At 36.9% G+C, this 21,897-nt stretch overlaps 1 protein-coding gene across 16 annotated transcripts in view; it reads left to right on the top strand.

Moving 5' to 3' along the window:
* Positions 1-21,897, top strand: part of LOC127585450 (activating transcription factor 7-interacting protein 1-like) — a 148,056-nt gene that overhangs the window by 102,083 nt on the left and 24,076 nt on the right. For all 16 annotated transcript variants that reach the window (XM_052042886.1, XM_052042884.1, XM_052042897.1 and 13 more), the window contains 4 exons: positions 1,141-1,256; positions 3,207-3,295; positions 4,627-5,310; positions 9,596-9,687. In XM_052042886.1, the coding sequence (XP_051898846.1) occupies positions 1,141-1,256; positions 3,207-3,295; positions 4,627-5,310; positions 9,596-9,687 (981 nt within the window). The remainder of the gene's footprint in view (positions 1-1,140; positions 1,257-3,206; positions 3,296-4,626; positions 5,311-9,595; positions 9,688-21,897) is intronic.

Genomic DNA, 21,897 nt, shown 5'->3' with positions numbered 1-21,897 from the left:
CAAACAAAACAACAGAATCAATAACTAGTTCGGTGCTCCATCCTGTATTAATGTCTAACTCAATTATCCCGTATTTGGGCACTGCATATAGAATGAAATAATTTCAAAAATGTCCTGCTTTCAGACAACTGGATTTTGGACACCCAAGCTGTATGTGGTTAGTTTCTATTATAAATATCGACAAAGTAAATTACAATGAAAATTTAACGGTTAATTTTAAAGCAAAGGCTGCCAGTTCTTATCTAGTTTTTCCAATTCTGCTACCTGTACATCAGCTGAAGAAGATAATCCTAGAAAAATGTGTTGCTGGCCTGCAGGGTGCTTCTGGCAATTTTTGTTTTTGTTTCAGATTTCCACCATCTCTGGTATTTGCTTTAGATGAAACATGTTGGGTGTGGAGTAGATACATGTTGCCCTTGCTCTCTTTCCAGTTTGTCACCAGGATTTGTATCCTTGTATAAGCAAATAAAAAATTTTTTTTCCTCTGGGTTTAGCCTTTGACATTAATTAAAAGTGACAGATAAAAGATAGGTGCATAAAATAATGAAGGTTTCAGAGAGGTAACAGTTTACAGGTTGTGACAGATTTAGATAGAGTAAATAGAAGCTGTACCAATCAGAGTAAGTTTGAGGACAATGGACACTGATTCTAAGAACAAAGATTTGGAATGAGAGGAAAAAATGTTTATGCAGGGTAATTATGATCTGGATCTGTAAGTGTGGTTAAAGCAGAGTCAATCAAGGCTTTCCAAGGGGAATTGAATTGGCATTTGAGAGAAATGACTAACTGGGCTGACAAAAGAGTGTAGTAGTATGACTAAGTAAATTGCTCCACAATGAGCCAGTATGGACAGTGAACTGATTGCCTCCTGTACTGTACTGAATCTATACTTCTGTAATATTTATTAACAGAACAGAAGGCTTGAGGGGTGGGGGGAAGGATGCTGTTCATTGAAGATCCACGTACTAAAACTGCTTTTCTTCAAAGGCAACTGCATGTAGATTCTGTTAAAGGCAAATGTTATACATTATTTAAATGAGCCATTTGATGTCCCAGAAGCTGCTGTGATTCACTCTTGTCTTGAGAGAATGAAATACTGGTTTTGGCACATGCATTACTATTAATTTCTGTTTTGCCCAGAATATTTCTGTCTCGATACCTCAGCAATCATCTGGAGTTCAGACTACGCAACCTAACTCTCCCAGCAAATCCGTCAACCCCCCTGTTGGTGCTTCTGGCAATGTGCAGTGTCGTAGGTAAGCTGGCTGTTTGTACAGTGTGTCACTTTGTTTAAAGTTTATATAATCACTTATTCGAGGTTGTAAAATTTGATTCTGCGTAGTGCCCAATAAGTATTTAATCCCAGTTGCATCCACCTTTGATGCCAATTAAAATAGGATAAAAGAAAAATTTGATCAAAGAAAAATTTGACAACTGCACAATATAAAGGGAGGGAAAGAACTTCTTTAAAAAATGATTCACCCAGAGGTAAACACTACAAAATGCCGAAGTGGTTTTACATGAAAGTTTATTCATATAGGTGCAGACAATATTTTTGCTTGCTGTTTGTAGTACATCTCTGTAACATAAATTGGCCCATGAGCCAAGGCAACCAGGCATGCAAAACAACCCCACATGTACCACTGATAAACTGTTTAGCTCAACTTGAGGACAAGGATTTTGAGAAGGTTTTAGAGAAAGTTTTGTCAGTGTCAAGAAGTATTGGGGTGTAAATAAATTATATCATAGTTTGAGAACATAAAAGTCAAAGGGCAGAGACTGTATCATTAGTGTAATGGCAGGTGTAGTGCGAGTACAGTGAAGCAGCTTTCAAATGTTGAGAAGGGGCTAGGAAACTAGCAGCAACTGTTAAATTCTGTGTGTTTTAAGGAGGCTTTATTGGAGTATAAATTAGTTAAAGTGCTACTGTATTTTTAAATGGTATACTTTATTATAAAATAACTTTCAGTGCTGATCTTTATCAGAAGGATGTAAATTATACTTTTTGAAATCCGAGCATTTTATTTTCGTTCACATTGCTCAATATATTTCAAAACTGCCTCTCGATAATGGATGGGTTGGCCATGCGTAAATTTTGGGGATATTGTTGGAGATCTTGACATTTCAGTTTTTAGTCCAGGTTGAAAAGGGTGACATTTGAGCATAGATGCTAGTGCAATTGGAGTTTTTGAACTGTAGATGGAAGAAAATTTATTGTTTACAGTTTGTCTTCCATGTACTAGTATCCATTCAATCGTCAGAAAGTTGAATTTTCAAACACTTTTTGTACCTGTTCTTTCTGACCTTGGTTTAGCGAGGGATACTTTTGCAGAACTTGCTGTGGTATAAATCCAGAAGGTTTACTTTAAGGAATGTTTTGAATTAAATGTACTCAATTTGTTTGGATTTGAGATAATTACTGCCTCAGGATATTACTTAAAGAGCCAGGCGTTTTTATTAATTCAGCTACAATTGATTACTCAAACATTTGTTTTTCCTGACTTAACATCAGTTCTTCTCTTCCTTTTCTCTCCATATTTAAGAAAAAAAACTTTCACAATAGAAAATAGTAGACTATTGCTATAATATGAAAAGTAATATGAATAACCAAGAAAGTTGATGATACAAGTGACCACAGCAAACTTCTGTGTAGTAAAGGCATGTAAATTTAGTTACAGAAGGAGGCTATTCATCCAGTGTTCCTAGCTTCCCCATCAGAATTTTCAATTCTGTGTAATCCTGTTTCTTTGCAATTCACCCTTTTGCCTTTTTCATGTTTAATTTATTCAGTAAATATGATGTACATAAGCTTCAGTGGGCAATAAGCTCCTCTTTATTGTTCTAGCAGTAATCTTTAGTCTTTGTCTCATTGTCATTAAGATTATTCTAATTTAGCTTGCTGCCATTCTCTTGTTAATTTTGAATTATAATAAACTTTTCCTTCCATTTCTTCCCCCCCCCCAACCCAATTTATCTAATAATCTTCCCTACTCTTTGTCCATGATGATTTAAGTTTCAATTTAAGTTATTTCCAGGTCTATTATTTTATTCTACACTCAGCAGATGACTTGTTTTCTTCATTGTGTCATAAAGTTCACCAAAGAAGATCAGCAAGTTGAATGGCAAGGATTGTAACAACCTTGGGAAATTTTATTCACTATTATTGATTCTTGCATACACTTTCTGTTTGCATTTTCTATTTTCAGTGGAACAGTAAGGCAGATGCTGGACTTGAGAAGAAATATGGCAGATAGTGCAACATCAGGCCAGCATTCTGCAAACTCCAGTAATACAGGTACCTGCAAAACAATTCATTGCAACTTTCAGTGAATTCCATTGTACCTTCTAATTGTATCTTGCAACTATACTAACAATGCAACATTTACTCTACTCTACCCTTTCAGCTAACTCCCAACAAAACCCTGCCATGCCTGCCAAAACTTGTTACAATACAACTGTGATAATACACTATCCAATTATTAGAAATCGGTTCAGCGTCTATCTCACAGGGGCCCCGTTTCCATGCTTCCTTGAAGCACATGGGGCCCCCATTTTCCATGCTCCATTGAAGTGCACAGGGAACCCACTTCCTGTGTTCCCTTGAAGCACACCAGGTTCACTGGAAAATTTATTATTCTACCATGTAACGTCTTTAAGAAAAATAAATTTTAAAAAAAATGTGTTGAAGCATTAATAAAAATAACATTCAATAATTTGGAAAATGTGCCAGTCCAGCACCACCAAATTCTGAGCATGCCAGATTAAAGAAGTTTTACTGTATGCTGCAAGATTTGGCTCTGAAACAACTGATTTGTGAGAATATAATTTTGGCCTTTTTTAATTATAGAGGGAAACTGAAGTTCTGCTGCTTTTCAGAAGAATTTTGATCACTTCCTCTTTCCTTTGTATTCAAATAACTGGCTTGTGTCCTAGATCTGTTTGCTTTCCAACCAAGTTTTATAACTTTCATTTGCTCTGTGGGGCTAAGAGCTGATAATGTGTTGCCTTGAGGAGTGGAGGAGAGGGTAGAACTGAAAGCAGCAAAATATTATTTTAAACCTCCAAGTTGCCAATTTGAGGATTTAATTGTAAATTTTGTAATTGAACATTTTGTCTGATTTTTTAACTTAACATCTCTGCATTCCATTTTGCTGTCCAGATTTGTAATATAGCAAAGATGCTAAATTGAAGTAATTTGTGGGAATTGTAGGAACTTGATGATATCTATCAAAAATGCACTCATATTTAAAAATGTCATATTGTTAACTTTATGTCAATGACGTGCTAGTATTGCTGTGTTTTCGGCTTAACGACTTGCTCTCTTCACATCTGCTGGGAAAGCATCAGTATGAGTTGGTATGGTGCCACATCATTAAATCTGTATCCTACTGCTCCATTGTGTAGTGCATTTGAGAACCAAAGGGATTGTACAACAAATCTGAATTGGCCCTGCTGTTCTGCACTCCTTACCATCAATCAGACTGAAGGTTTGCACACCAGACCTGCTCAATCCCATGGGTGGTAGCCATTATGGTGCATGAATAGGACCCTCAGAAGAAATTGGAGTGGGAAGTGTATCATATCTATATTTATAGGTTCTAATTAAAGGATGTTCTACTGTTGCAGGTATTGTCACAAACTTCACACCTCCTCAGGTAGCTGGTGGACAGACTAAACCTCAGAATACAGGGTCATCTGGTGCTGTGGTCACCCCTGTGCTCCCAGCAACTGCAGCAGTGGTAGGAACCAATCAGTCACTGCCAGCCTCTGGCAGTAATCAGCCTATGCCAGTATCTCTACAGTCAGTGCCAGTATTACTTACCGTTCCAGTGGCAATGTCTTCCCAACCTCAGCTCCTGCAGGCCTCGGCAAACACGTTGATGACCAACCAGCAACCTGGACTTGAGTTTTTACCTGTTCAATCCCAACCTACGCTTAACAACCTCTCGAAGCCACTTGCATCACAAATGCCAGCGAATGTAGCAAAAGCAAATGGTGCTAGTACTTCTTTGCCAAGCCCAGGAGTCCAGAGGAAGTCCCCTGCAACTATGGGATCAATGCAGATCAGTAATGCTATTTCCAATCAGACTGCTTCTGTGACTAGTACACAGACTGTTCTTTCACCCCAGATTTCCCGGACGTCTCAGCAATCTTTGAATTCCCCAGGACATTTTAGTCCTTCAAATACTACTAGGCCTGCAATACAGCCAAGGCCTTCACAGACTTACAGCCAAGGACAAGTTTCTGGGTCATCAGGTCAGCCTTTAACGGCTAGTTCAGACACCACCAATACAGGAGCCTCCAGAACAGGTAATGACAAATCATGTGTTCAGATTTGAAATACTATTTATTCAACTATGTGTTTTGTGCATATATTAAATAACATCAACTTGCTATGTTTAATTGTGCTGCTTTTTACTGGCAATAAATTTGTAATTGCTCCTTGTCATTAAGTTATGAAAAGTTAACTAAATCATTAAGATCCACAATCTCATTTCAAAAGTAATAAAGATATCACCACTAAGGTACAAACCTGTCCCAATTGAAGGCTGCGATAAATCTAAATCCCAGTGTTATAGAATTGTCACCTGAAATAAAAATGAGGAAATTAAATTCAGATCTAGCTATGGAACTATATATTTACTTATGTTCATTTTAGAACATTAGTGGTGCGTTGCATAGTTTGGTGTGGGAGATTCATTACTTAATCAGAGGGAAAAGGATAACTTTGTCCTAAAAAGCACTTTGTACTTTAATATATCAGAAATCCTTGCGTATGTGTAAAAGGATGGGTCAGTGCGTGATCTCTAGTTGCCTGCCCAGGGAGCACATTTCATTTTACCTGTAATCGGGCCTTGGATACAGTCTCTCTCTGTGAAGCTGGAATTAAGAAACCCAGCATAGCACAGGGCCTCCCTCATTGACTGCAACTGACATGTTCTTCCCTGGGCTCACCAACTGTTGAAGCTGAAATTGAATGTTTGTGAATGTCTTCGGCTCTCTCAAATTCTAATGTTCAGATACTATTAAAAATAAAAAAAACTTTTATAAATTTTTGATTAAAAAGCACTAGAACAAAATTATATGCATTTAAATCATTTGAAATAAAAAGGAAATTAACTTGCCATTCTTCCCAGAATTGTTTCTTCCCTTAGAAATTAATTGTCCTGCTCAGCTCTTGTAGAGAAGCTGGGATTGTTCTCCTTGGACAGAGTATGTTAAAAGTAAGTAATGTACTCAAACATGTGAGAGTTTTGATGAGTAGCTGAACAGTATACCATGGTGTTCTCCCTGGATTACTGTTCCTAATATATTAATGACCTAGATCTAATTTAAAGGTTGACTCCGTAATGGGCTCAGTAATGTAGTGAGGAGGATAATAGACTTTAGGAAGACGTTAACAGATATTAGGTGGATGAAAGCAGAGTAAGAAGCCACTCTAAAATTTTGCAAATCACAGGTTAGACCTCTGCTGGACCATTTTGTCCAATTCTAGACATAACATTTCAGAAGGAATGTCAACACTTAGGGAGGATGCAGAGGAGAGTTACTAGGAATGAGGGACTCTAGAGAACCAAGGAGTGTTCTTAGAGCAGGGAAGGTTAAAGGGAAACTTGATAGAGGTGTTCAAAAGAGAAGGAGCTAATTCCATTGTCACATGGGGTTGTAACCAGAGATCGTAGGATTAAAATAATCGGAGTAACGATCTAGGAATGGCAGGGAGGGGAAATTAGAAAACGATGTTCTGAGAAGCATGGCCTGAAAGGGGAGTGAAAGGTAATTATAAAGGCAACTTGAAAAAGTAATATACTTGAAAAGGAGAAATTTGCAGATGTATGTGAAAGAGTTAGAAAGTGAGACTATTCAGTTGTGCAGCTAAGAGAGCTGCTAGTGGTCTGAGTTCGATCTTGACCGCTCTATAGCTCTTCCAAGGAGCTAACGTGGGAATGATGGACCGAATGACCTCCTGCTGAGCTATATGATTCTCCGATGCATAAATCTATCCGTAACCTTGTAGAAGTGTTGTCTGAGGACCAATGCTGGAATTCTGTGCTGGCGAAAATAAGGAAATGGTGACTTTTTTCTTATAAAACTGGTTCCCTGTCCCATCACTCTCAACTAAATGGGTTGAATTGTGGTTTATTCCTTAAAAAGTGCCCTACTGCTAGCCTGAACTGGTTTTGTAATTCATTAGCCCCATTAAAATTGACAGTTCAGGAATTAAATGATAAAGTAACAGCAAGTATAGCTAACACTTTTGTGAACCTTTCAATTGAGGCATACTAGTTTCCCACTGTGCACTAAAATGTACTTCTGGTATTTCAGCCGTATAAAGGCTTATTATTAGAATGTTAGTGAAGTGGGGTTACAATGTATGTTAGACTTTTGGGATTAAACAAAAATAGAAAATGCTGAAAATCTACTGTTCATTGCTTCTGTTAATACATTTGAAAGCTCGCAAGACCAAACTAAGCATGTGTTGGCATGCCCAATTACATTTTTATTCCATTTATAAAAGAATACTTCTAAAGCAAAATATTAACTAAATAAGGTGGTTATTTTGCTATTTCTAGTTAAAAGCTAGAACTGAGTAGCATTTCAAAATTTGGTAAGTTCTCTGGCCTACTAGGTGATCTGAGTATCCAGAGCAAATATTTCCTTAACACCTAAAAGGCACATTTTTTCCAAAATGTGTTGCATGGTACATGTTGGAAAATTTTCTTCTTTTATCACAATTGTTGTGACCAACATCATAGGAGATACACTGCCATATTCTAAATGGTGCAGCAAACTGATTGCATTGTGGCTGTAACCTGTGAAATTCTTTCATTGTTATTATAGCCTGAGGTGAGTGACCTCAGGCTATGTATATATTTAGATTCTTGTATTAAAAGGAAAAAATAGTTTAAACATAATACTCCACTATAGCAGCAGAATAATATAATGTTAAATAGCACTATCATCATATAGCATTCTATCTAATCATCAGCCAACAATGTTACAGGAAGTTTACTGGTAATTTACCAGTTTATACATTAACTGATTTGTGCTGGAGACCAAGGTTTTCCTCATATTTGATTGAAAGGTCAATTCAGGAATCAAAAACTTTGTTAGCTCTCTGCTTCAGGTCAGTGCGGCCTGGAAGGTGGATCAGATTTGTGGCTAAAGCACAAAGATTGTGAAGGGGATTGAAGATGATGGATTTTTTTTCCCCTGATATGTTATTTGAAGCTATTTTGGCTCATCTAATATTGGATGTTAGGCAAGAAGTGTGATGAACTCGCATAGTTATCTGGTATTACTGTGTAGAGTCAAGTGTGGATGTATATTTGAAAGCTGGCCTATCTTTCGAAGATGTTGTTGAGTGTAGAATATAGGTAAGAAGCAGGAAGGTAAGGGCTATTCCTCCGTGATTTCCACAACTGAGCAGGAAGCAAAGCCATTCAAGAAGAATCTCTGAACTGTGCTAGATAAATAAGAATAAAAGTGAGGCAGTCTCGTTCACCTGGGCAATAGAGGAGTGGCATTGGTGAAGAAATGGCCTGGCCAACACTACCAAAAGTCTTTTTGTGTTAGGGTGATAGAAGATCACAGACAATACTGAGATGTCGTTGCTTACCACTTCAGCTAAAAGGAAGCGAGTTACTTGGGAAGTACAGAGACATTAAAATATATAATTAATGATAAACTCACTTATCACTGGAAATGTAATTGATCCCAAACAGCAAATGTAATTAAAATGATGTGCATTTACACGTAGCAGAATAATACTTTGCACTACGTGGAGGTACCTTTTAGCTCTTGGAAAACAAAACACCTTTAGCTTTGAGAACACTATTGGAGATGCTCTGCTGTCTGTAGTTAAAGTTTTTAATCCCCACAAATTCAAAAAGTATAAAATCTTGCGGAAAGCTACTTAGCATAATGACATGCTTTTAACAATGGAGCAGACTAAAGTAATGGTTAATAAAGCACAGCCTCATCCTATTGTCATGCCTGTGGATTTTACAGAATCACCTCATTTATATTTGAAAATTCAACCAATGTAACTCATTTACATTTTCATTGACTTTGTCCAGGAAATCATGAAAGGAAACAATGCTGTATTGATGTATACATTATATACCTTTTTCATCTAGATATAGATTAAATTAGGAAAAATGCAGAAGGTTATGAAAATGTGGACAACCATTATTAATAGCTCTTTGTAGCAGGGCTGACTGATGGATTTTTAAGGAGAGGGAACAATACATTGATGGAGTTTACTATATCAGCCAAAAGAAAGCCAGTTGAAAATGGGATGACAGTACCTAAAGTGCCAGCACAGTGCTTATGGTTTATGTGCCAATTTCTAGATATGTCATTGTCTCTATTGCACCCTTTTTGTTGAGTTTTAATAAGAGTTGGAAGAAAAACATTTCAAATTGTTAGAGCTCATTTTAAAACTAGAATTGTTATTGCATCAAGCAGAAAGATAAATGTTGCAGCAACTGTTGGGACAAAGATCCTTTGAGAAGAAACTTTTTTCAATTTCTCTATCATCATCCTTGTGTCAAACTAAAACATTAATGAACTGCTTTTACTCCATTAACAGAAAGTAGCCTCAGTCAGGCCACCCAGAGACATCCTACAGCGGTTCCAGCAGAGTCAACAGCCACTAAGAAAACATCTCCTAGTGGCAACCAGGTGGGTACAGCTCATTTATCATGACACTTTATAGCATCAGTTATAGTTCACTGAAGTGCAACTGCTGACCAGATGTGGCTAGTGGAATAGTATAATTATTTCTTTGGGTGGAATGTGGCTGTCATTTGTAAAGGAAGATCGTCAACCAAAATATTCATATTGTTCCATTCTCAGGTTAGTTGGACGTGGACCCACTTTTTAGATGGTAGGAGACTTCCACAAACACTCAAAGAGATGTAACATGGAGGGAGGGCAGAAAGCTGTATTATCTGCATTGTGTTGTGCATTTATAACTTCCTGTTGCCAGAAAGAAGACAGTTGTGCAAATCATTGTGATTTTAAAAGAAGCACAGGAAGGGAGAGGGGTAAAAATTATTAACAGTTTTGTGCATTCTCTAAATAAACTGGAAAGATTCTCTAAATGAAACCAGAACATATTAGCACAGCAGAGTACGGCTGCATTCACTCCTCAAAAAGTTTGCTGCTAAACATTTCCAAATGCTTCAACATATTGGAGTATCCTGATGTGATGCACACAGCTGCTTTACTTCGAACAGCCTTAAATTCTGCATATGGGTGACTCGCCGTTGAAGCACATCAGAGTACTGCCACACAAGTTGTTCAGTCAGTTGAGGTTTGTTTGTCAGACATTGTAAGCCTTTACCCATTTCTATTACAGATTCTCTTCAGTGCAGCAATAAAGTTTTTCCAGTTCTTCTAGAGAATACATACATGAAATGGATGTGTTTTTTCTCCATTTGGGATCATTTCTCAGTAGTTGAAAGATTTGCTAGCTATGAGGGAGATTTAGTATTATTTTCTTTTTCCAAACTCAAAGCCAATTTGTGTCTTTATACTATTTATTGTGTGACAACATGTAATGCCATGGTTTGTAATGTGTGAAAGTGATTGGTTAATAGGGTGTGCGCTGTTGAGTATCGTCATACTTTTGTGGAAACATTAATAACGAACGCCACCTGCTGGATTATTTTTCTTTGCTTTTTTTAAAACAAATATTTAAAGCATTATATCAAAAAATTACGTATTACTCCGCAATTCACAGCTGTCCGAAAAAACAGCGTCTCACTCCCCACTCTACACCTATGGCATTTTCGATGGCAGCACACTGCTCAGTTTTGAGGACCAAATGACAGATGAACAAGTTGCCAGTGACGAGCTTTTAGATGGAACCAGACGGCATATTAGTGTGACAGAGGAGGATCTTATTGGGCTCGAGGAAGAACGCAACGAGAAGAACACTCGCAAGCAGACAGATTGGGCAGTGAATATCCTAAAGCAGTGGCTTATTGAAAAGGGCAAAGATGATAAATTTGAAACAACATCAGTGGAAGAACTTAATGGTATTTTGAGAGAATTTTACGGCACAGTGAGGAATCATGATGGTAACACTTATAGTATTTCCAGTTATAAATCGATCCGAGCTGGTTTAAACAGGCACCTTAAGATGCCTCCTCACAGCCGGCAAATCTGCCTGATGCAGGATAAGGAATTCAGCAGTGCCAATAATGTGTTTCTGGGTGTGCTTAAGATACTAAGAAAGCAAGGGAAGGATGAGACAAATCATCACCCCCCCATTAATGCAGGCGACCTTCGAAAGATCAGAACATCGGGGGTCCTGGGACTTCATACACCCCTTGCACTCGTCAACAAAGTCTGGTTTGACCTGCAGTTGCACTTTGCCAAGCGTGGACGGGAAATCCTTAGGGACCTCCCTCCGGACGCTTTTGTTATTAAACGAGATCCCAATGGGCGACGCTATGCAATGCTGAAGTATACTGGAAAAAGTAGAAGCCGTGAGGACCCCTTGAAGCTGGGCCGGATGTATGATATGCCAGGAGATGCAAACTGTCCAGTCACCTCACTTGAACTTTATATATCTAAGCTGCCACCTGATCCTCCTGCTTTTTACCTTCATCCTCTAAAATTAACACCAGAACAATTACGTGAACAACCTGTCTGGTACAAGCGAGAGCCAATGGGGGTAAATTATCTGGGAAGCATGATGCCTAGGATCAGTATTGCTGCCAGACTCTCCCAGAGGTACACCAACCATTCGCTCAGAACTACGACTGTTCGTCTCCTGTGCGATGCAGGCCTTGGAGCACGGGAGATTATGGCACTCACTGGACACCGTTCAGAATCCAGTATTAGAAACTACTGGGGAGCTGCTGAATTTCAGTACCGGGCCTGGTCTGACATGTTAGACAATGCAGGATTCAACTACATTTACACAGCTCCAAGCTCTGTAGTACATGAACCACAACCAGGAACGTCATCTTCCGCAGGGAACATAGTGACTTTAACTCCCAACGCGATTTCTGGGAAAAGTAGTGGGATCATCTTGCAGAACTGTGTCATAAAGCAGGAACCGCTAACATGAGCTGTGTAGTACTGTGAATGAAATTCAATAAACTGCACAGAAAAATATTTCAAATTAGTAACGTACTGTTTTAAAAGAATATATATATATATATATATATATAGTTCTGAAATGGACAACCGTAAAGTATGATAGTATGTAATTTGTGTTGTATTTAATGACTCTGAATGAGTCAATAAAAATACTAGTTCTTTAAATTGAGCTTTTGATCAATAGAGGTTGGCTATTTTATAAAATATAGTTGGCAGTTGCTCTAATGATTCCCTGCTTTGTCAGCTTTACCCCTAAAGTATATTTTGTTTGTTAAATCTCTGATTAAAAAGGGACATCAAAGATGATGAAGCTGGGAATCTGCACTGATGTTGAAAGTAGATGCACTGTGGATTCAAAAGGATACAATGTGGAGACCACAGACTTGAGGTTGAGATCTGGTGAAGCAGCACCAAGGCTCTGCTGCTCCAACAGAGCTTCTGAAATGGTGGGCCTTTGTTACAGCACTGATCAAAATGCAGAAAATTTGAGAATATCAATTCAGAATGGCAGTTAATGGACACAGCTGCAATGAAATATGTATGTTAACTATAAAGCTTCTGAAAAGGTAAATTCAAAGCTGATCTCATGCCAAATAAGATGTAAAACATACGGCTCCAATTTGTATTGGTTTGAATTTGATATCAAATACGAGTCCCTTTTGTAGTGCTAAGTGTGCAGTGATGGTTGTATATGTCTGTACAACACATGGATTTTATGCACTTCCAACACAATCTTTCATCACATTAGCTAGGACCTGGAGTTAAATTGCCATCCTTGCTGGATATGAGGCACTCTCACTTGACCTCCTGTGGGTTGCCTATATGTAGGAGACAATTCTGGAATTTTATTGTAGCAGTAGAATAGGATGTACTTTGTGCAGATTGAGAGACACTTTCAGCTCACGGGATTTGAGAGATGGAATCCCTTTCTGTGTTGAATATATAAAATGTATATACTGTATATGCCCAAGTATATATTGTTTTTCTTTAGTTGCTATAAATGCTGCTGAAATAGAGGTATTCTCATTGGACTCGCAAGATGAAGTTCGTATTAGAAAAAATAATTTTGATTTTTTCTTTATTCTATAAAATCCATAGAATTTATAACTAATTTATCTATAAATTTATATACAAACTAAAACAAACTAAAGTATGAAGGGGTATGGGAATATACAGACCCAAGAGATCATGTACCTTTATGTATATGACTCTTTGAAAGGAGTGGGTTGGGCTGATATACCTGCTACAAAAGCATGTTGGATCCTTGGCTCTCTGAACCGAGGTATAGAGTATGAAAGCACAAATAAGCAAAAATCTTTGCAAATTTCTAGTTAGGTCTCAGCTAAAGTATTGTATCCAGTTTTTGGGCATCTGATTTAAATGTATGTTGTATGTAACAGCATTATTAGCTTGCATCTTTAAATGTAGTTAGGGATGATGTAAAGCCCTTTATATGGTGTGGAAGAAACGTATTGGAATTATATCAAGTACAAAAGACTGAAGAAATTGGGATTATTCTCATTAGAGCAGAAATAGTTAAGTGAATATTTGTGCTCAAAATTAAGAGGGGTTTTGGTGGAGTAGATAAAACCATTTCCACTAAGAGAAGGGGCAGTAACGAGTGGACACTAATTTAACTAAATTGGCAAATGAACCAGAGATGATTTTTTTTTATTAGGCAGCAAGTTATTATGGTTTGTCTGAAGGGTGGTGGAACTTGTGATATGAATAATTCTCATTTCCCACCTGCAGGTTTCACTGTATGCCACCAATTGATGTGCTTTAATTCCTTTCCAGATGTGTATTTTTTTTGAACTGGCAACAATTAATTACTACCCTGTATTTATTTGAAGAAACAATGGAGGTTAACAATTTTGAAGACTGTTAGCAGCTTCCCCTTGTAATCCATGCTCCTTTATCCATTGAGGTTTTATTTCTTTCCCAGTTTATTTTATGATAATTATTTAGTAACAATTGCAAAATAAATATCTGTGCAGTACTTGTCAAAGCTATAAAATATATCTAGTGTTTTAAAAGGTAAAATATTCAGGTTGCATTGTTGTATGTAACAACATTATTAGCTGGCATCTAAATGTAGTTGGGGGTAATAGTTAGGTTTTGATTGAATATACTTGAACTCTTTGTTACTTGCCTCAATGTATGGAGGATTATGGACTCAACCAATGTGAGCAGAACAAATACGTAGAATATAGAACAGCACACAGGAACAGGCCCTTTGGCCCATATTGTCTCTGCCGACCATAATGCCAATTTAAACTGCACATCTAAATAGTAAGTCTGTTACAATTTCATATCATAATATAAACTCTGAATGCCAGTACTAATAGGGTATTGTATTGAAATGTTGGCCATAGTGTAAAAGTGTTGTAAGTAATGTCAATCACAATACAAAATACTGCACTGTAGCAGTTATTGCCAATTAAATGCAGCATGTGATAACACACACCAGACAGTGACTTTGCCTAACAACTATACTTTATTAATCATGATTAGTTCAAACAACTCAAAGATTCACTACATAGTTTCAAACTAGTCTCATTAACTCTTTAATTTGACAACTCTTTTAGTTACACAACACTTTAGTTTCACAACTTCCAAAACTCAGTACGTGTTCAGATATTACCCACTCTTGATGAACCTGGCCAGGATTTGATCTTGACGGGTTATTCACTGAGTCCCTTCTTCAGTGGTTACTCTCCAGAGTCACTGCTGCTGATCATCTCATTAGGCACCTTCCAAACATTGCTTATTTCTTACACTCCTGTAATTCTAATCCTTATCCATACGAGTGTGTGTTTCTTTAACTCCCTTCAAATTCCTGCTGGTGCCATCCTACTTTTACTCAACCATTTGGTTACTTAATTATCAGAATGTGCTTTTTGTAATGTATCAAATCGTACTTTCAGCAAGATGCCAGTTCCCAAAAACATCACCATTTGCTTTTTCTGTCCTCTGGATAGCTCATTGTGGGATGGTTTACAATGGGATAGTTCACAGGGCTGTAAAGCTATCTTGGCTATGTTCTCAATTGATGTCGACCAGGTATCGATTACATGAACTTCCTTCACTATATTTCTTTCTTTTCTGGTTTCGAACATCTTTTCCTAGCTGGCAGAGTGTCCTCCCAAAACCTGACGGGATACTTGACGTCACTCTGGCTGCTAAACAGTTATTCATTGGCCAGTTGTTTTTAATGTGTTCATTACAACTGTATTCAGAAGCTGGTGCTCAGATAGGAAGCTCCTCCTTGCCCTCCTAAACTTTACATTGCCTGTATTTGTTGATTACTACAGAACCAAGCCAGGACCTATCCTAGTTTAACTGTCTGCAGTATACCAGCCGTTCTTATGGTATACCATCATTCGGAGATGTTGGTAAATTGGTTTATTATTGGGAGATGTTGAGTTTCTGCTCTGCTATTTTCACCATGGTTCCATGCATGTCATTCTTTTTGCCTTGCTGCCTCTTTGCTATTTTAACCTTAGGTTTAGCTTTGTTAGATTAATGCAGCCCAACTTTATCTTTTCACCATTAGCTTTGATTCTATAGTTGTTGTCGCGTTGTGGGAAGCCTATCCACAGCTTATTCCAGCTAAACATCATCACCAAATGTATCACACTGGAAATTCAATATCTTAATTCTTGTTGAGCCCCTGTCTGTAAAAATCCATCATGGCATCCTTCACTATCATGTGTTAGCTTTAGTAGACACAGATGTGTGAGGCTTAATTTCTATCTCCCCATCAATACCTGTGTCCATACTTACTCCTGTACCCAATGTCTCATGCAAGCTTCTTGTTAAACTCAACTTCTCTATTGCTCATCCTGTGAACACCATGAAAATATTACAAAAGCTCCAAAGTAACTGCTACCCTTATTTTATTCAAAGATCTTTTCACAGCTATCATTTCCCACTTGCCTTGTACCACGATGGTCTCCCTGGTTTATCTTACAACCTCATTGAGTCTTTTGTTCTGTCCTTCACAAAAAATCTCCTCCACTATTGCATCAGTGACTTAAAAGCTATGTCCCGTGCAACTATGTAATTTGCTTTATAAAACTGCTACATTCCTCCATCCTCGCATTTGGTGATCACTGTAAATTTTCTAGTTCCTTCTTGGTGAGCTTTTACTTTCCTTGTCATTGAAATATTTTGGAAACTTAGTGCTCAGGTCTGATATATAAATGCAGGTTGTTCCTTCTATTAATGATTTGCCATTGATTTGTTTCCACCAAGGAGGGCTTTTCATATTTCTTCTGTACATATGAAGATAAATTGAAGGATGTAATTAAGGTAGAGAGACTGCAGAAAAAATTAAAAGGAATGTTGCTTGGACTGGAGGGCTTGAGTTACAAGGTGACATTGGATAGGTTGGGACAGTTTTCTCTGGAGTGAAGGAGGCTGAGGACTGAGATGTTTATAAAATCATAAGAGCCATACATAGGGTAGGTAGTCATACTCCTTTTCCCCAGGGTAAGGGAGTCTAAAACTAGAGGGCATAGTTTTAAGGTGAGAGGGGAAATATTTGAAGGCGATCTGAGGGATAAGTTTTTCTTCACAAGCTGGTGGGTTTATGGAATGAGCTGCCAGAGGAGATTGTCGAGGCAGGTACAATTACAATGCTTAAATTCATTTGGACAGTTAGATGGATAATAGAGGTTTAGAGGGATATGGGCCAAATGCAGGCAAATGGGATTAGTGTAGATAGGCACCTTGTTTGGCATGCTCAAGTTGGGCTGAAGGGCCTGTTTCTGTGATGTTTAACTCTATGAACCTATGAATAAATCCTTCATAACTTACAGCTCCCAGTTGCATTACCAATTTGACATCTCGCAGTGCTACAGTAATTGCCATTCATTTACCACTATCTGTCAGTATAATAAAAGAAAATACAGGAAGAAATGAGCTTTCAGAAATGTTTATAGTTTTACTAATTCAAGATTGTTATAAGTATATAAAAATGTAAATCCAGAAATCAAATTAAAATACACAAGAATAAAAAGGGATATGCTTAAAAGGCTTTTAGAGAAGCTATCACAAATTTCTTTGTGTAGAAAGGTTAATACATATTATTGAATAGAGCAATGAAGGAAAAAAATTAAATCAGTTTCATTTTCGGTTTACCATGGTTGAATTTGAATACGCAAGCTTTGTGGTTCTATCAGCCACAGAATGCTTAGCAATTGTGTTGAAGTTTTGATCTAGACATGTGATTATTTAGAAAACTGGAGTGGATTTTTTTTAGTGAGATTAAACATTAATTAAAAAAATAAATGTTGGAAATGTTCAGCAGATTGGAATGCGTCTGTGAAGAAAGCAGATATGTTGACATTATAGTGCAATATTATTGTATTGTGTGATAAAGTTTAAGAAATGTGGACATTTTGTATTGTGTAATTTGAAATGAAGGAATTGTAAAATATGAATAATCTATTGCAGATCATATCTACTAAGATGGTAGTGGCTAGTTGAGCTAGTTCAATTGGCTATATAACTTAATTTCTACTACTTATAGTACATTTTTTTCTCACTTGCCTCCAGGCCTGAATGCAAGTTTAGAATTGTTTCTTTTTTAAAAACTAATTCTTGAACTGCTACCTCAGTCATCAAAAGCTCAAAATCAGTAACATTTTTTGGAGTTAATATTGTAAAAGGTTTTGTATTTTTTTTAAATTTTGAGGTTCTTTAGTTACTTGTTGCCAGTTTTAAAAATGCAAACTAAAATATGTAATATGTATTGTGATATATTTTTCATCCAAAATAATAATGAGTAAGAAGGTGTATATTAGCAAATGATGCACTGGCCAATCAAATCTTTTCAGTCATTTCACCTTCTCCCATGCAGTGTACGTGCTGGTCTTTATTCTGAGCATGAAGAGGGTTAATGATGTGAGCAAAACATTTGTGCCTTAACATTGGTTGGAAGGAAATTAATCTCAATATTTTCTTATCCAAAACAAAAATTGATACCCAGACAAAAAACTTGTGCATATTTGTGAAGGAATTCTCCTAGAGTAAAGCTGTCTTTTAAGTGTGTGGTGCTGTGTTTCAGGAATAATCACAGCAGCAAGCTACTGCATTGTTATTAGACCAACTTCATAAAAAACCTTCTGTCAAAGCCAATGCAATGCTGTACAAATTTTGCAAAAGGATATGCCTTGCACAAACGTTAATCAACTTTAGGCTAAAATACAAGCATTTTTTTAAATCGTTGTCAGAAGTAAATCTGCTGTGACACATGGTTGGGGGAAATCCCCTTACCAGTGAACAAGATCATCATCAACTCCTTAATCTCAAACAATTGGGACAATTTTCCTTTCATGCAAGTAGTATTAAAAGAAAAAAGCAAAGAACAAATAAACACTCTTGGATTATACTAAATTCTCAGTTTTTAATATTATCTTTATTAATAAAATTGATCCCATCTTGCACAAAATATTTAAGTCATATTGGTTTGTTCATATTGGAGTTCATTGCTCTTGTGCTCCAAGATATTGTATAAAATGTTCTGTTTTGAAGATTTTAATTGGCTCCTATTTATTTATCATAGCTCTTTTGTAACTAGATTTAGGATGGAGTTCCAGCCTTGGCTTTCTAGCAGACTTCATGTTTGAGGCAAAATAATTGTGCAATTTAAGCTAACGTGACGGTTGGATGCTGTTTATAGAGAGAAACTGAGTGACATCTTCTACACTACAGTTTGTACTCCTAAACCCCATTTTATCCCAAAATATTAAATTAGAATTAATAGGGTTTTTGTAATAGACTATACTGATCAGGAAGACTTCATTTTTACTTTCTAAGTTACTGGGCTTCGACTGTCTTCCATACCCAAGAGGGGAAAGTATTACAATATTGAAATCTGAGTAGTGCAACAATTTTGATTTCTTCTTGGATTGCCAGGGGAACAGGATGCAAAGAATGCCTATACAAAGTGTATACAACAATATACACCTTCCAGTTCATTATTGCTATTATATAACGCCTAGGAGCATCTGTTGTAGTTTTGTTCTTGTTATCTGTATACTTGAGAATTTTCATTCAATCTGTGGTGCATGTGGCAGTGAACTGGGCAAAGACTGCTACTAATTATATTGTGATGCCTAGTAATTGCTAATTTACCACAGTTTAATGTATTTTTCAAAATTCTTTGTAAGTTTGAATGACATCATCATAGTTATTAACTTATTGCTTTGGGGTTATCAGTGGATAACCCAGAATGTTGTGGACCTGGAATACTGGCAGAGGCCAGCTTAGAACCAGTGTGGCTTTATTGTAAACTATTCTTTTTTCTGTCTTTTGGTACATTGTTTACTGAAATGAACTCAGCAGGTGGCGCTCGTTTTAAAACTAAGGAGAACAGTGCATTGTCCTGAATAATGCACGGGTTCTAACCATTCAGATTTTGCACTTATGACCATGGCGTTATATAATAAATATGATAATTTTACTGTGTTGTCAATTCAATGCTCTTTGCAAACATGATCATAAAATTTTGAGAACTGATGGGCTGATTATGTATGAAAACCAAAAAGAAATTGATAATGCAAGTGTTTTGTAGTGGAATAGGAATTGCAGTATAATTCAGTTAATTATTTACAGTGAAATGACTTATCAAAATATTGTGGATATTTTACGAAGAGTGGGCCTCATCAATGTATCTGAAAGGCTTTAACTCTCCCTTTCTTTGGATTGGAAGAAAACTCATCGCCAGTCAGTTAACATACATTCTGCTCATTAACATTTCAATATTAGGAGGCAGAATCAATTGATGGAATAAAATGCAAGACTTTCAATTGGCTGAGCAGAGATGTTTGATTCTTCTTGGGCACTGACATATTGTCTCAAAAAAATGTTTCATCTGAAATGCATCTTGAATGCCTTTTAAGCCAAAATAGCCAAAAGCGAATGATTGAGTAACTTCACAATATGGACATGGGGACCAAGTTGACTGCCAGTTCAGTTTTGTTCAGTATTTGTTCCTCTAGTCTATAGATGTTACTGCATACTATAGCTTTAATATGAATGCTGTATACTTTATGCTTTAGTCAGCTATTTTGTCTTCTAATTGATGTTAAAATAAGCTTCTGTGAGGCCATTTACACAGAGTCATTAGAGAATCCCAAATTCTGATCTTTTCTTCCACCTATTAGTAACTTTAATCTATTTGAATCATTAATGGGGTGTTCACCAGCTGAATGCTATAAGTGGAAAATTGGGATGATATTATCAAGCTGAAAATATGGAATGTTTCTGAACAAGGTGGTTTCACAATGGCCTACAACATTTTTATCTCTACTGCCCAGCTTTCGAGGGAAGAGTTGATTTAATCTTTGGTTACATGTATATTACAAATATTAAATTTAACATCAGGAAGTTTTGCAGTTACTAGACTGCCAGATGTGTAATTTAAACATAACATCATCTTGATTGATCAATGGGATTGGATAACATCGACATTTCCTGTGAGTGGCCCCAGTGAAAAGGCTGCCTAGTGGCTAATTGTCTCCTCACGCTTCAACTAGCTTTTGTCTTTTCTGGTATAGACTTTGCACTGTTGCACTATATGGTCTTTGTGTTGTGTCTATAGTTGGCTTATTACTTGCATTTTAATCTATGTTCTACCCAGTCAGGCACTGCAGTTCCTTCTCAACTCTGCATCCCCCAGCTAGTTGTACTGTGTGTTGTACTAAAGTTGTTTCTACTTTGATCTTCTGTCCTTAGTCTCCCATCTTGTCTTGCACAAGTCTTTGTAACTGTCCCCCTTTTTTAATCATAAACCGTTTCTATCCATGATTTCTGAATGTGGTGTGTAATGCATTACTTTACACTGTTATGCCATAATGCACTCAACCCCTCTATTAATTATATTTCCTCATCCATTGCATAGACCCAGACTGCTGAGAGTTTTTTATTCATTCATAAGGTTTTGGTATCACAAACTGCCATTGAGAAGATGCTGTTGAGCTGTCTTGAGCCCCTGCAGTCTTTCATGTGTGGTGTTCCCATAGTGCATAGTAGTGATACAACCAAGCAGGTTTCAGGCCTTTTCAGAGATTAATTAAGAGTCAGCCACATTCCTATGGGTTTATAATCCATACAGAACAGATGTAGGACACTGATTTCCTTCCCTACAGAACATTGGGAACTGGATGGGTTTTTCAACAACAATCCAATGGCTTTCTTTTTTTTGGATAAATTACATACAAGTTGCCAGGGTGGAGGTTGAACTTGTCATTAGAGCATTTGTCCAGGCTTCAGTATTATTAGTCCAGTAACATAATCACAATGCTAGTGTACCTCTAAACAATGTACTGCAATGCTCAGCTATCCAGTAATCCCTATTCCATTGTAAATCGAGTCAATCACTGCAGCCTCCTTGCAACAATGATGGAATTACAGAATATCTCTCTGTACACAACATTTTCTAAATAAATAAAGTTAAACCCTTTATGGATTTTAAACTTATTTTAAAAGCTATTAGATGTTCTATGTTGATTGATATTCAGGTGTGCTTAATTGACAAAATAATAGCAGCAGTTTTATTTATATAGGCATTAATGTGGCAAAATATTCCAAAACACTATAAATAAAATTTGATATTGACCCACATTAAGTTATTAGGGCAGGTGATTAGAAGTTTGGACAGAGTTTTTAAGTAGTGACTTGGAGGAAGGAGCAAAACAAGTTTAGAGAGGAAATTCCATAGCAAAGATCTTTGGTTGCATGACCAATGGTGGTGAGCAGTTGTGTTAG

The sequence above is a fragment of the Pristis pectinata genome, chromosome 33 (genome assembly GCF_009764475.1).
Source record: "Pristis pectinata isolate sPriPec2 chromosome 33, sPriPec2.1.pri, whole genome shotgun sequence".
Taxonomy (NCBI): Eukaryota; Metazoa; Chordata; class Chondrichthyes; order Rhinopristiformes; family Pristidae; genus Pristis; species Pristis pectinata.
This window is presented reverse-complemented; position numbering and strand designations above follow the sequence as displayed.